Raw genomic sequence first — 12,752 nt, forward strand, 5'->3', positions numbered from 1 at the left:
GCCCTCAGACAAGTCTGCATAGCTTTAATTACTATTAAAGATTTTTGTTTACTATCCTACAGTGAGAGCAAGTGACTTTACCTGCAGTCTAAAGGGTAGCCAGATCCAAATTCCACTCAAAAGCTTTCACAAAATGTCTGAATGCCGTAGCTCCACCCAGCAATTACATCATCTCCCCAAGCTAAAAACAAATTGACTCCCCAGGGACTCCCCCTCGTCAAACAATAATGCATTAGCCCAGGCTTTTTACTTTAGTCAATTTAATCTCTGGCTCGTGAAAGCTTTCTCGCATTGCAAAATCAGATTATTTTAAAAAAACATGACTACTGCAGTCAAACACACTAGAACCCTTTTAACCCTTAAATTGCCAAATGTTTATAATCCAGTATATCTAAAATCCTGCAGTCGTCGCACTAATTATATGAAGAGCTGACATGTCCGCTGGTCCCAATGGCCTGCATCCTAGGGTCTTAGAAGACGTGAGTGCAGAAATAGTGTGTAGGATGTTCCTATAATCTGTTACCTGTTTTGCGGCGGCAGAGGCAGCATGCCATTGGTCAGCAGCACAATTCTCTGGTCCCACCGTTGTCAACTAGGTTTCCGATTGAATGCCCCTCACCGCCAGGAAGCCCACGGTGAGGGTGTGCCATTGGTGGAACCGAAAGATCCTACCGGTGTGAACGGCCAGAAAATTCTGGCTAGTGGATGTATTGGTGATCCTTCAAATTTCCCTAGATTCCAGAAAAGATTGTAAAACTACAGATGCTTTTCAAAATAAGAGGGAGACGGAAAGCTGGAAACCCGAAGCTGGTGAACCTAACACCTGTCCTTGGGAAAAATATTGGAATCCGTTATTAAGGAAGTAGCATCAGCACATTTAACAAATCATAATAAAACCAAGCAGATTTACCATGTCATAGAGTCATCGAGGTCTACAGTGCAGAAAAGGCCCTTCGGCCCATCGCATCTGTGCTGGTCTAAAACAACCACCGATCCATTCTAATCCCATTTTCCAGCACTTGGCCCATAGCCTTGTATGTCTTGGCATTGCAAGTGCACATCTAAGTACTTCTTAAATGTTATTAGGGTATCTGCCTCCTGTTCAGGCAGTGAATTCCAAACTCCCCACACTCTGGGTATAAAGGCTTTTCCTTACATTCCCTCTAGACCCCCTGCCACTTATCTCAAATCTATGCCCCCTGGTCATTGGTCATTCCACCAAGGGGAAACATTTCTTCCTGTTTACTGTATCTATGTCCCTCATACTGAATCATGTCCCCCCTCAGTTTCCTCTGCTCCAAGAAAAATAATCCAAGTCTATATAATCTCTCTTCTTAGCTAAAACTCTCCAGCCCAGGCAACATTCTGGTAAATCTCCTCTGTTCCCTTTCCGGTGCTATCACATTCCTCATATAATATGGATTCCAAAACTGCACACACTACTCAAGCTATGGCCTAACCAACGGTTTATACAGCTCCAGCATAACCTCCCTGCTCTTAAACTCTATGCCTCAGTATACTGTATGCCTTCTTAACCACTGTATCTACCTGCTCTGCTGCTGAAGGGGCCAGTGTACATGCAAAGTCCCTCTGATCCTCTGTGCTTCCAAGGGACCTGAAGTTCAGCATGTTTTCCCACCCAAGTGCATCACTTATCCGGATTGAATTTAATTTGCCTCTGATCAGCCCATCTGATCAGCCCGTCCATATCCTCCTATAATCTAAGGTTATACTCCTGTCTATTTACCACCACATCAATTTTTGTATCATCCATGAACTTACTGATGAACCCTCCTACATTTGTATTGACATCATTTATATAAACTACAAACAGCAAGGGTCCCAACACTGATCCCTGTGGGACCACACTGGACACAGGCTTTCAGTCAGAAAAACACCCCTCGACCATCACCCTCTGCTTCCTGCCACTCAGCCAATTCTGGATCCAATTTGCTAAATGTCCTTGAATCCATGGGCTATTACCTTCACTATCAATCTCCTATATGGCACCTTTTCGAAAGCCTTGCTGAAATCCAAATAGACTACATCAAATTAATTTCCCTCATCTATCTGATCATCTCTTCGAAAAATTCAATCAAGTTGGTCAATCATGACCTCTCCTCAACAAAACTATGCTGACTGTTCTTGATTAATCCCTGCCTCTCCAAATGCAGATGAATTGCTTCCAATAGTTCCCCCACCACTGACATTAGACTGACTGGCCTTTAGCTTCCTGGTTTATCCCTTCTTAAATAATGGTACCACATTGGTTATCCTCTAGTCCTCCGACATCCCTCCTATGGCCAGAGAGGAATTGAAAATTATTGCCAGCACCCCTACTATTTCCTTCCTTGCCTCACTCAACAGCCTGGGATACATTTCATCTGGCCCTGGATACTTGTCTACTTTTAAGCCTACCAGACCACTCAGAACCTCCTCTCTGTCGATGTTCATCTCTTTAATTCCATTAAAGTCCTCTCCATGATTTCTGTCCCCACATCGGCCCTTTCACTAGTGAACACCGACACAAAGTATTCATTTAGAACCCTACCTATGCCCTTCAGCGCCACACACAAATTTCCACTGTGGTCCTTAATGGGCTCTACTCTTTCCCTAGTTATCCTTTTACCCGTACTTATAAAAACAACATTGGATTTTCCTTTATTTTACCTGCCAACATCCTTTCATGTCCCCTATTTGCTCTCCTAATTTATTTTTTACGTTTCCTTTTGCACACTCTACAAGCCTCTAGTGCTTCTGCACTTTTGAGTCCTCAATATCTACATAAGCCTTTCTTTTTCTCCTTAACCAATGCTGTATATCCCTCGATACCCAGAGTTCACTGAATTTGTTGGTCCCACCCTTTTTCTTGATTGGAACATGTTTGCTCTGTACTCTCCCCATTTCCTTGTTCAGTAAGAAGTCTTACAACACCAGGTTAAAGTCCAACAGGTTTATTTTGAATCACTAGCTTTCGGAGCACAGCTCCTTCCTCAGGTGAAGCTGTGTTCCGAAAGCTAGTGATTAGAAACAAACCTGCTGTTGTAAGAATTCTTACTGTGCTCACTACAGTCCAACACCAGCATCTCCACAACATGGCTATTTCCTTGTTGAATGTGTTCCACTGTTCTGTCCCAGATTTACCTAAACGTATCTGCCCCCAGTCCACTCTGGCCAAATCATATCTGATCTTATTTAAATTGGCCTTCCCCCAGTTTAGAACTTTGATTTCAAACCCATCCTTGTCCTTTTCCATAACAATCTTGAATCTAACGGAGTTATGATTACTGTCTACCAAACGCACCCCCACTGATACATCAACCACTTGCCTGGCTTTGTTACCTAAAATTAATCCTCTCTTGTAGGACCTTCTACGTAGTAGCTTAAAATATTTTCCTGGATGCATTTTAAGAATTCCGCTTCCTCTAAACATTTTACATTGTGACTGTCCCAGTTAATGTTGGGGAATTATCATTACCTTATTACTTTTACTTTTCTTTGAAATTTGCTTAGATATCTGCTCTTCTATTTCTCTCGGACTATAGAACATTTCCAGAAATGTGATTGCTCCTTTTTGGTTTTTAAGTTCTACCCATGTGACTTCTCTTCTGTAGAGCCTTCTAAGATTTTGTTCTTCCTTATGGCTGTAGTTGATTCCCTGAACAAAATTGTGACATCCCCCCTCTTTTCCCTCCTTCCGTGACTCACCTGGAGATCCTATATCCTGGAATATTGAGCAGCAATGACATCATACCCTCATGTTTTAATTTGTGCCCTCAACTCATCTGCTTTGTTCGTCAGACTCCTTGCATTAAAATAAATACCAGCCAATCTTGCCAAATTCCCTTGTGACTTAACTGTTCTAGAAATGTTATGCCTTCCTGACTCAATTAATATATCTTCTAATTTTTGGCTATACACCTATGCCTACTGAACCTTTTCTGAGGATCCTAGCCCCCTGTCAAGTTAGTTTAAACCCTTCCCAACAGTACTGGCAAATCTCCCTGCAAGGACACTAATCCCATTTTGGTTCAGGTGCCACCTCATACAGGTCCCACCATCCCCAAAAATGATCCCAATGTCCCAGAATACTAAAGCCCTCCCTCCCGCACCATCACTCCAGCCACATGTTCATCTGGACTACCCTCCTATTTCTATACTCACTAGCTCGTGGCACTGGAAGTAATCCAGAGATTACTACCGTCTCACATGGCACTTTTTTAACGTACTTCATAGCTCCCTAAATTCTGCTTTTAGGATCTCATCCTTTTTTCTGCCTATATCGTTAGTACCAATGTGCCTGATATCTGTCTGTTTGCCCTCCTTTTAGTATGCCCTGTAGTTGTTCAGTAACCTTCCTGAACCTGCACCAGGGAGACAACATACCATCCAGGAGTCTGTTTTGCAGCCCCAGAAATGCCTATCTGTTCCCCTTACAATTGAATCCCCTACCACTATTCCTTGACATGCTTCCTCCTCTCCTCTTGTCCAGCAGACACACTCATGGTGCCATGAAATTGGCTGTCATTGATTTCCCCTGTACAGTCATCTCCCCCAACAATATCCTAAACGGTATATCTGTTAGAAAGGGCCACAGGGACTCCTGCACAACCTGCATCCCTCTACTCTGCCTGGTGGTCATCCATGCCTTTTCTGCCTATTCAGTCTTCACCTGCGATGTGACCACCTCACTGAACAAGCTACCCACAAACATACTCAGCATCACGGATGCTCCACAATAAATTCAACCTCAGCTCCAGCTCTGAAATGCGGGTTAGCCAGTAGCTGCGGTTGGACACACTTCCGGCTCATGTCATCACCAGGGACAACTGAAGCTTCCATGAACTGCCTCTTAGCACAGGAGGAGCATATTATGGGGGCAAGAGAGTGACTCAGCTGTTTCAGGAATGCGACAAAACTATACTCAATCCGTGGCCAAGACTGAGGGGGTTCTGACAGGGGTTGTCGGACATGGTGCCCGAAGTGCTGGGTGTGGAGGTGGTTCCGAGTCAAGAGGTGGTGATATTTGGGGTGTGGGAAGGCCCGGGAGTCCAGGTTGTGAGAGAGGCCGATGTTTTGGCCTTTGCCTCCCTGATAGCCTGGAGACAGATTTTGTTAGGATAACGAGAATCGGAGCCGCCGAAGGCAGGAGCATGGGTGAGCGACCTGGCAGAATTCCTGAGGCTGGGAGAAGGTCAAATACGCTCTGAGGGGGTCTGCAGAGGGGTTCACCCAGAGGTGGAAGCCGGTTATCGATTTCTTTAAGGAGGTTTGAGGGGTCAGCAAAGGTGGGGTGGTCTGGAGGGGCGTTGGGGGGAGGGGGGGTTAACGGGGTTAAAATGGGGAAGGCGAGATGTGATGGGGTGTTGGTGTCCGGGGTCAGGTGGGAAGTGATTGTTTATTGAGTTGTTTTGTTCTTCTGATTTTTTGTGTGCATATGTAAAAATGCCTTGAATAAAATATATTTTTTAAACTACATCCAATTAGAAGAGTAGCTTTTAGTTACAAGATTATAGAACTAATTTAACTTGAAATTAGCCCTGAAATTAAGTTAAATTACCATTTAGCCCTTACAACTTAACACTTGAACTCCCTGTTTTTCACCCAATTCCAAAAGCACTCTCATTTAGCAAGTAGCACTCGCATGCAGCAAGCATGAATTCATGAAAGGGAATTCTGGCCAGATACTTGCTCCCGAGGCATGTAGTTCATGTTGGAAAATTTTCCGGCTTGGTGTATCTGCCTCAGGAAAATGTGTCCCAAATGGTACAATTTTCCCCAGGAGGTTGGATGCAGGATAGAGTCGGCCCCCATCCCCATCCACACCCCATGCCATATGGATGCCAATCAATGTCTCCAACCCACCATCCGTGGCCCCTCAACCACCCATCACCATGGCCCCTTATAGTCCCTATGCCAAATATTTTCAGCTATACCAAGGGATGAGGCAGGGGTGTCCCCTGTCCCCCCTGCTTTTTGCGCTAGCAATTGAACCCCTGGCCATGGCGTTGAGGGAGTCGAGGAACTGGAGGGGGCTGGTGCGAGGTGGGGAGGAGCACCGAGTGTCGCTCTATGCGGATGACCTGTTGTTGTATGTGGCGGACCCGGTGGGGGGAATGCCGGAGGTAATGAGGATTCTCAGGGAGTTTGGGGATTTCTCAGGGTACAAGCTCAACATGGGGAAGAGCGAGCTGTTCGTTGTTCACCCAGGGGACCAGGAGGGGGGGGATTCGTAAGCTCCCATTAAAAAGGGCGGAGAGGAGCTTTAGGTACTTAGGGGTCCAGGTGGCCAGGAGCTGGGGGGCCTTGCACAAGCTTAACCTCACGAGGCGGGTGGAGCAAATGGAGGAGGAGTTTAAGAGGTGGGACATGCTGCCGCTGTCTTTGGCGGGTAGAGTGCAGTCAGTCAAGATGACGGTGCTCCCAAGATTTCTGTTCCTGTTCCAGTGCCTCCCCGTCCTTATCCCGAAAGCCTTTCTCAGGTGGGTTAATAGGAGCATTACAGGGTTTGTCTGGGCGCAGGGGACCCCAAGGATGAGAAGGGTGTTCCTGGAGCGGGGCAGGGATAGGGGGGGGCTGGCGCTGCCCAACCTCTGTGGGTATTACTGGGCTGCCAACGCAGCGATGGTACGCAAGTGGGTGATGGAGGGGGAAGGGGCAGCATGGAAGAGGATGGAGATGGCGTCCTGTGTGGCAACGAGCCTGGAGGCGCTGGTGACGGCGCCGCTGCCGCTCCCTCCAACGAGGTATAACACGAGCCAGGTGGTGGCGGCTACCCTCAAGATTTGGGGGCAATGGAGGTGGCACAGGGGGGAGATGGAGGCTGCGGTGAGGTCCCCGATACGGGGGAACCAGAACCACTGGTTTGTCCCAGGGAGAATTGATGGAGGGTTCCTGAGTTGGCACAGGGCAGATATTAGGAAGATGGGGGACCTGTTTGTGAACGGGAAGTTCGCGAGCCTGGGTGAGTTGGAGGAGAAGTTCGGGCTCCCCCCCCCCCCCCCCCCCCCCGGGGAACACCTTCAGATATATGCAGGTAAGGGCATTTGTCAGGCTGTAGGTGGCGGAGTTCCCACTGTTGCCGCCGCGCGGGGTCCAGGACAGGGTGCTCTCGGGGGTGTGGGTTGGAGAGGGGAGGATCTCGGCAACGTACCAAGTGATGCAGGAGGACGACGAGGCCTCGGTGGAGGAGTTGAAGGGTAAATTGGAGGAAGAGCTGGGGGAGGAGATCGAGGAGGGGACGTGGGCGGACGCCCTGGGGAGGGTGAACTCAACCACTTCTTGCGCGAGGCTCAGCCTCATACAATTTAAGGTGCTGCATAGGGCTCACATGACCGGGACAAGGATGAGCCGGTTTTTTGGGAGTGAGGACAGGTGTGTTAGGTGCTCAGGGAGCACAGCAAACCTTGCCCATATGTTCTGGGCATGCTCAGCGCTGGAGGAATTTTGGAAGGGCGTAGCAAGGACGGTGCCGAGGGTGGTAGGGTTCAGGGTCAAACCGGGCTGGGGGCTCGCAATTATTGGGGTTGCAGAGGAGCCGGGAGTGCAGGAGGCGAAAGAGGCCGGTATTCTGGCCTTTGCATCCCTGGTAGCCCGGCGGAGGATTCTTCTTCAGTGGAAGGACGCGCGTCCCCGGGCGTGGAGGCCTGGGTCAATGATATGGCGTGGTTTATTAAATTGGAGAGGGTGAAATTTGCTGTAAGGGGATCGGTGCAGTGGTTTTTCAGGAGGTGGCAACCATTCCTAGATTTCCTGGCAGAGCGGTAGAAAAAGGCCAACAGCAGCAGCAACCCGGTGGGGGGGGGGGGGGGGGTTTCATCTCTGAAGGGGTGTGTATATTTGTTCAGTGTTGATGACAGGTGTTAATTTATTTATTTTGTTTTGTATATATTGTGGGGGGGGGGGGGGGGGGGGGGTTTGTTTCCTCTTTTCTTTTTGTATTTTGTTATTGAAAATTTGAATAAAAATCCAAGATCTACCATAGGAAGACCTCAGGGGCAATGCTGAGATGAAATAAAATAAAGTTTGAAATACATATTACAGTATTCACTATATAAAAAAAAATAAGCATTCATGAAAGCACATTCATTATAATTAAATCCTCGGGGCAACACGGTGGCGCAGTGGTTAGCAATGCTGCCTCACGGCGCTGAGGATCAGGGTTCGATCCAGGCCACCGGGTCCTCTCTCTACTCCAAGTGTGGAGTTTGCACATTCTCTCCATGTCTGCATGGATCTTACCCCCACAGCCCAAAGATGTGCAAGGTAGGTGGATTGGCTATGCTAAATTGTCCCTTCATTGGAAAGAAAATGAATTGGGTACTTTAAATTTTTGTAAAATTATAATTAAATCCACGTGAGTACTTGATCCTCTATAAAAACAATATTTTAAGATTTATTGAATAAAAAAAATGCCCTGACCCTAGCCCAGATGAGTCCTGCTGGCTTTGACAAGATAGCGTTGGCTTCACCAGGCATGTCAGCGCTAATGCTGCATCAAGTCAATGGTGTTGTAGAGATGACCAAATGCCCTGCGCACAAGACTATCTTGGATAATTGCATTTAAGGTTGCAAATTGGAGTGTTCAAGTCACAACTAAGTTTTCAGCTGCTCTAGTGGAGTCTTACTCATATTTGTAGCAGGGGTTCAGCAGAACGACTGACTAATTTTGGAAAATTTGGCATGTAAGGCTATTGGCCAAATTTTCCGGCACTCCCATGCATGTTTTCTGGAGGCAGAAGCAGCTCGCCATTGGCCGTCAGTGGGATATTCTAATCTCGCCAAGGTCTATGGTGTGTATGACGCCCTTTCCCTGCCACCAGTGACCTGCCTCGGGGGGAGGGGGGGGCGGGGTGTTGCCTTTGTCAGGACTGGAAGATCCCACCGGCAGGAAGGGCCAGAAAATCTCACTCGGTTTGACAGAGGTGATCACCATCAGCTTTGTTGATGTAGAGTGATAGGGCACGAGTTCAATTCCATTGTTGACTGCCCACCCAATCCTTGATTTTGATTCTGGTAAGGAGGAAGTGCTAAATGGAGGTGAGGTATGTTTTTATAGAAAAGGAGAGAAAGTATTGGATTGGATTTGTTTATTTTCACGAGTACCGAGGTACAGTGAAAAGTATTTTTCTGCGAGCAGCTCAAACAGATCATTTAGTGCATGAAAAGAAAATAAAACAAACTACATAAAAGAGCAACACAAGGTCCACAATATAAAATATGTGAATGAGTCAGGCCAGGTTGACCTGGCATCAGGCTTAAAAATAGTCACATTAGATTCTTGGGCAGAAGTAACTCCTTGCTTTCTTAGCTGAGTAAGGTTGCGATGTGGAGAAAGGAAGAAAACATTATAGGAAAACAATACGGGGAGTAGAGAGAGAAAAATCCAGCTAACTGCAGTATGGAAAATTACTTCCTCTTTATATCAGGTTATGCTCATCTGTTTTAGAGTATTCAGCGATGCACTTCAAATCATCAAAGGGGACAAGAAAGGAAGTCACCTGCACCAGGCTTAAATCTAAGTGTGTTCCACAGAACAAATTCTACTAGTCATACAAGAGGTAAGACCACTGGTTTAATAGAGCTTAATTATAATGTAGCCCTTAGAAAGGTTTGTTGTTCATAATTAGATGAGTTGACCCTAATGAGTTAAAATGATAGACTTGTCTTTAGTTACACAGCGTACTATGAAGTGAATAATTGTGATTTTTATAAAATTTACTCACATTGCCATTTTTTTGTGAAACGTGGTCCAGTTTAAAGCCTTTTTTTTTGGGGCCTCAGTGGGGAACACCCTGCTAAAGCCGCACTGTCACATTTCCTGCATTGAGGAGCTCCGATGAGCGGAGCCAAAGCTCCCCGATCTCCCGACCTCCGAGTGACCCCCGGTTCCCTCCCAATGCTCCCATTCACCTGTTGGGAGGGGGCCCTCGAGCCCCCACATCTCGTCTCATATGGGCAGGGCATCCCAAGCCCAATCCATAGTACGGGCAAAATGCCACCTGGGCACCTTGGCACTACCAGCCTGGCGTGTCCCTGCCACCCTGGCAGTGCCACCTGGCTACCCTGGCATTGCCACATTGGCACCCAGGTGGCACTGCCAAGCTGGCAGTGCCAATGTGCCCAGCATGCCACCCTGCTCACAGGCCTACCACCCGGGGCCTTTGATCACCTGGGCGACCCCCCCCCCCCTCCGAGTGCCGTGCCGCCTGGTCCTCGTTTGTGGGGACCAGTGGTAAATGGTGCCCGGCTGGGGTCTCCTCAGCGAGGCCGGTGGATCCCGGGAGCTGGTACGATCTGGTGTTGGCAGAGATGAGTGGTCTTTTAAGCTCACTGAACTCTGCAAGTCTGGGTCCCGCCCATTGTGGGATCAGGACGTCTCACAAGAGCTCGTTAAACCGAGGTGTAATAACTGTTGGGGATCCCAGAAGAGGCCACTTGTGGGATCTACCAGCACATCATATCCCGATTCTGGTGGTTCGCAGCCAGTAAATCGCGCCCATCGTGTCTACATCCTTTTCGCCTCTTCTAAAATTACTGACTTGTACTTTTGAAAAGCAATATTCCCAAGATGTAGACAATTCTGGCAAGGCCACACTTATTGCCCACTTCTGAGAAGAAAGTGAGCATTCAGAGGCAATGAGACTAGATTCACACGTAGGCCAGACTGAGGCAAGAGTTTCCCTTCCCTGATGGACATTCGTGATTAGCAGATTTTAATGATAACCTTCATGGGCATTTTACATGGTGCTATTAAAAAAATTTGTATTTTACTGAATTTAATCTCATGATTTAACTTTAGTGGAATTTGAATTTATAACTTAGAGTTGTTAAGGCACAGAAGGAGGCTATTCAATCCATTGAATTCATGCTGGCTGGCTGGCTGCAGTCCATCCTATTCCTCTAATATATTCATGTAACTTTTGTGTTGGGAGTGTGAGAACAGAAAAATTGGAGCTCTTACCTTGCCTATGTTCTGCACTTTTGAATCCCTCTCATATTGCAACTATTCCACTATTGGCTGGATGTTTTTCTAGGTTGAGCACTGGTTAACTACTTTGTGATTGGATTTCCAAGTGATGCACACCTCCTTCATTCTCTTCACATTCCTTTACTCCTCTCCGTTACTGTCTAGAATTTCTCTGGTGATCATTGTGGGTGCTTTAAACTATCCAAAGGATGCCTTTGACGGCAATATGGGGTCTTGGCTGCTTATCTGATCATCTGACTGATGGAGAAACATCGCTGTTTATATGATGTCATTAACAAGGAGCTATAACTTCCATAGCGGGGTAATCAGAGTCGGATTGCCATTGTGCTCCTAGATTTTCAACTTGAAATCCAGCTACACCTTTCTTGCCCGACCTTCTGACTGAGGCTAAGTGCGAGTAGTGGGTTTCGCAGACCCTGTGTTGAGGACAACCTAGTCAGAGATAAGGGAGACAAATCCTCTTTTTCATGCCACACGCTTCCATAAAACAGTTTATTGGTCCAGTCACTTTGAGCAACCAAGAAGATGCTAAATGTTGAAGGTAAGTAGGTAAGATTGAGGTGGACGGGGGTCACTGCTGCGGATGTTTGGTTACTGTGGGAGGTGTTGATGGGGAAGTAGTCAGTGAAAGTAGTCGGGTGGTCAGTGGGGGTTCAGGTGGTTCGGGGGATAGTCTGTGAGGAAGGATAGTCAATGGGGAAATGGTCAGTAGATGGTCAGGTGGTTAGTGGGGAGGGTAGTTGGGGGAGAGATGGGTATTCAATGGGGTTAGACAGGCAAGGGTAGTCGTGGGGGTGGGTAGTTGGGGGAGAGATGGGTATTCAAAGGGGTTAGACAGGCAGGGGTAGTCGTGGGGGTGGGTAGTTGGGAGGGAGCGAGTGAACTGGGGAATCAGTAGTTGGGGGGTAGCTGGGGAGTCCTGTGAGTCCTCTTGGTAGTCAGAGGGATTCCATGAGATGCCAAGGGACAGCCGTGGGATCCCATGGGTATCGGAGGGTGTAGTTGGGGGGCACTATGGGGGGTCCCACACGTTGTGTGATGTAGGAGGATTATTGGGGGTACTGGGGACAGTCAGGGAGGGTGATCGGGGGGGGGGGGGGGGAATGGGGAGTCCGTTGAGGTTCTGGGGGTTGGGGGAGGGCAGTACTATACAGTAGTTATCCAGAAGTTAGAAGTAGTTTTAATTCTAATTTTTTCTTGGTCACTATTACTGTCAGACACTCTGAACCATCCGAGGTTTGCGACTTATGTCACAGTTTTGGATAGCTCTCATTCCAGAACCCAAGAGAAGTTTGAACTTTCCAGGCAATTGCCTGGAATTGTCACACTGGGACTTCCATGGGGTGGTGTTATCTTTGGGATAACCCCAGTTAAGACGTCTCAGAGCTCGGAGGATATGGGCAAGGTCTTTGGTAGGCCTGGGATGGGATTTCCCAGAGGACTTATAAAAGTATTCCCATAGAAGTATTGCCCAGGCATACCTCATCCTCTGTCTGATTGGTTGGCATTGCCATGTTGTTGGGACACAATAAACTGGAATCTCATGGGAGATTTGGAATGGGATGTCCTTGTTATTGATGGAGCTGCTGGCTGAGTCTGGCATGGTGAAGGGGGTTAGATTAAGTCATCAATGTTTTGAGTTATTCTGCATTAAAGTCCCTCTCCTCTAAGGGTGATTAACCTCATTGAAAAAAATCAATATTCAGCAAACTGAAGCTCAGCTCTGCTTTTGGCTATTATTGTCTCTTTAATCTGAAATATT

At 47.3% G+C, this 12,752-nt stretch overlaps 1 protein-coding gene across 1 annotated transcript in view; it reads left to right on the top strand.

Annotated features, from left to right (window-relative positions):
* The window catches only part of LOC119962740 (centromere protein J-like), a 168,038-nt gene that overhangs the window by 101,829 nt on the left and 53,457 nt on the right, over positions 1-12,752 (top strand). The window contains exon 10 of the mRNA XM_038790792.1: positions 9,449-9,560. Within this exon, the coding sequence (XP_038646720.1) occupies positions 9,449-9,560 (112 nt within the window). The remainder of the gene's footprint in view (positions 1-9,448; positions 9,561-12,752) is intronic.

The sequence above is a fragment of the Scyliorhinus canicula genome, chromosome 1, assembly GCF_902713615.1.
Source record: "Scyliorhinus canicula chromosome 1, sScyCan1.1, whole genome shotgun sequence".
Classification (NCBI taxonomy): Eukaryota; Metazoa; Chordata; class Chondrichthyes; order Carcharhiniformes; family Scyliorhinidae; genus Scyliorhinus; species Scyliorhinus canicula.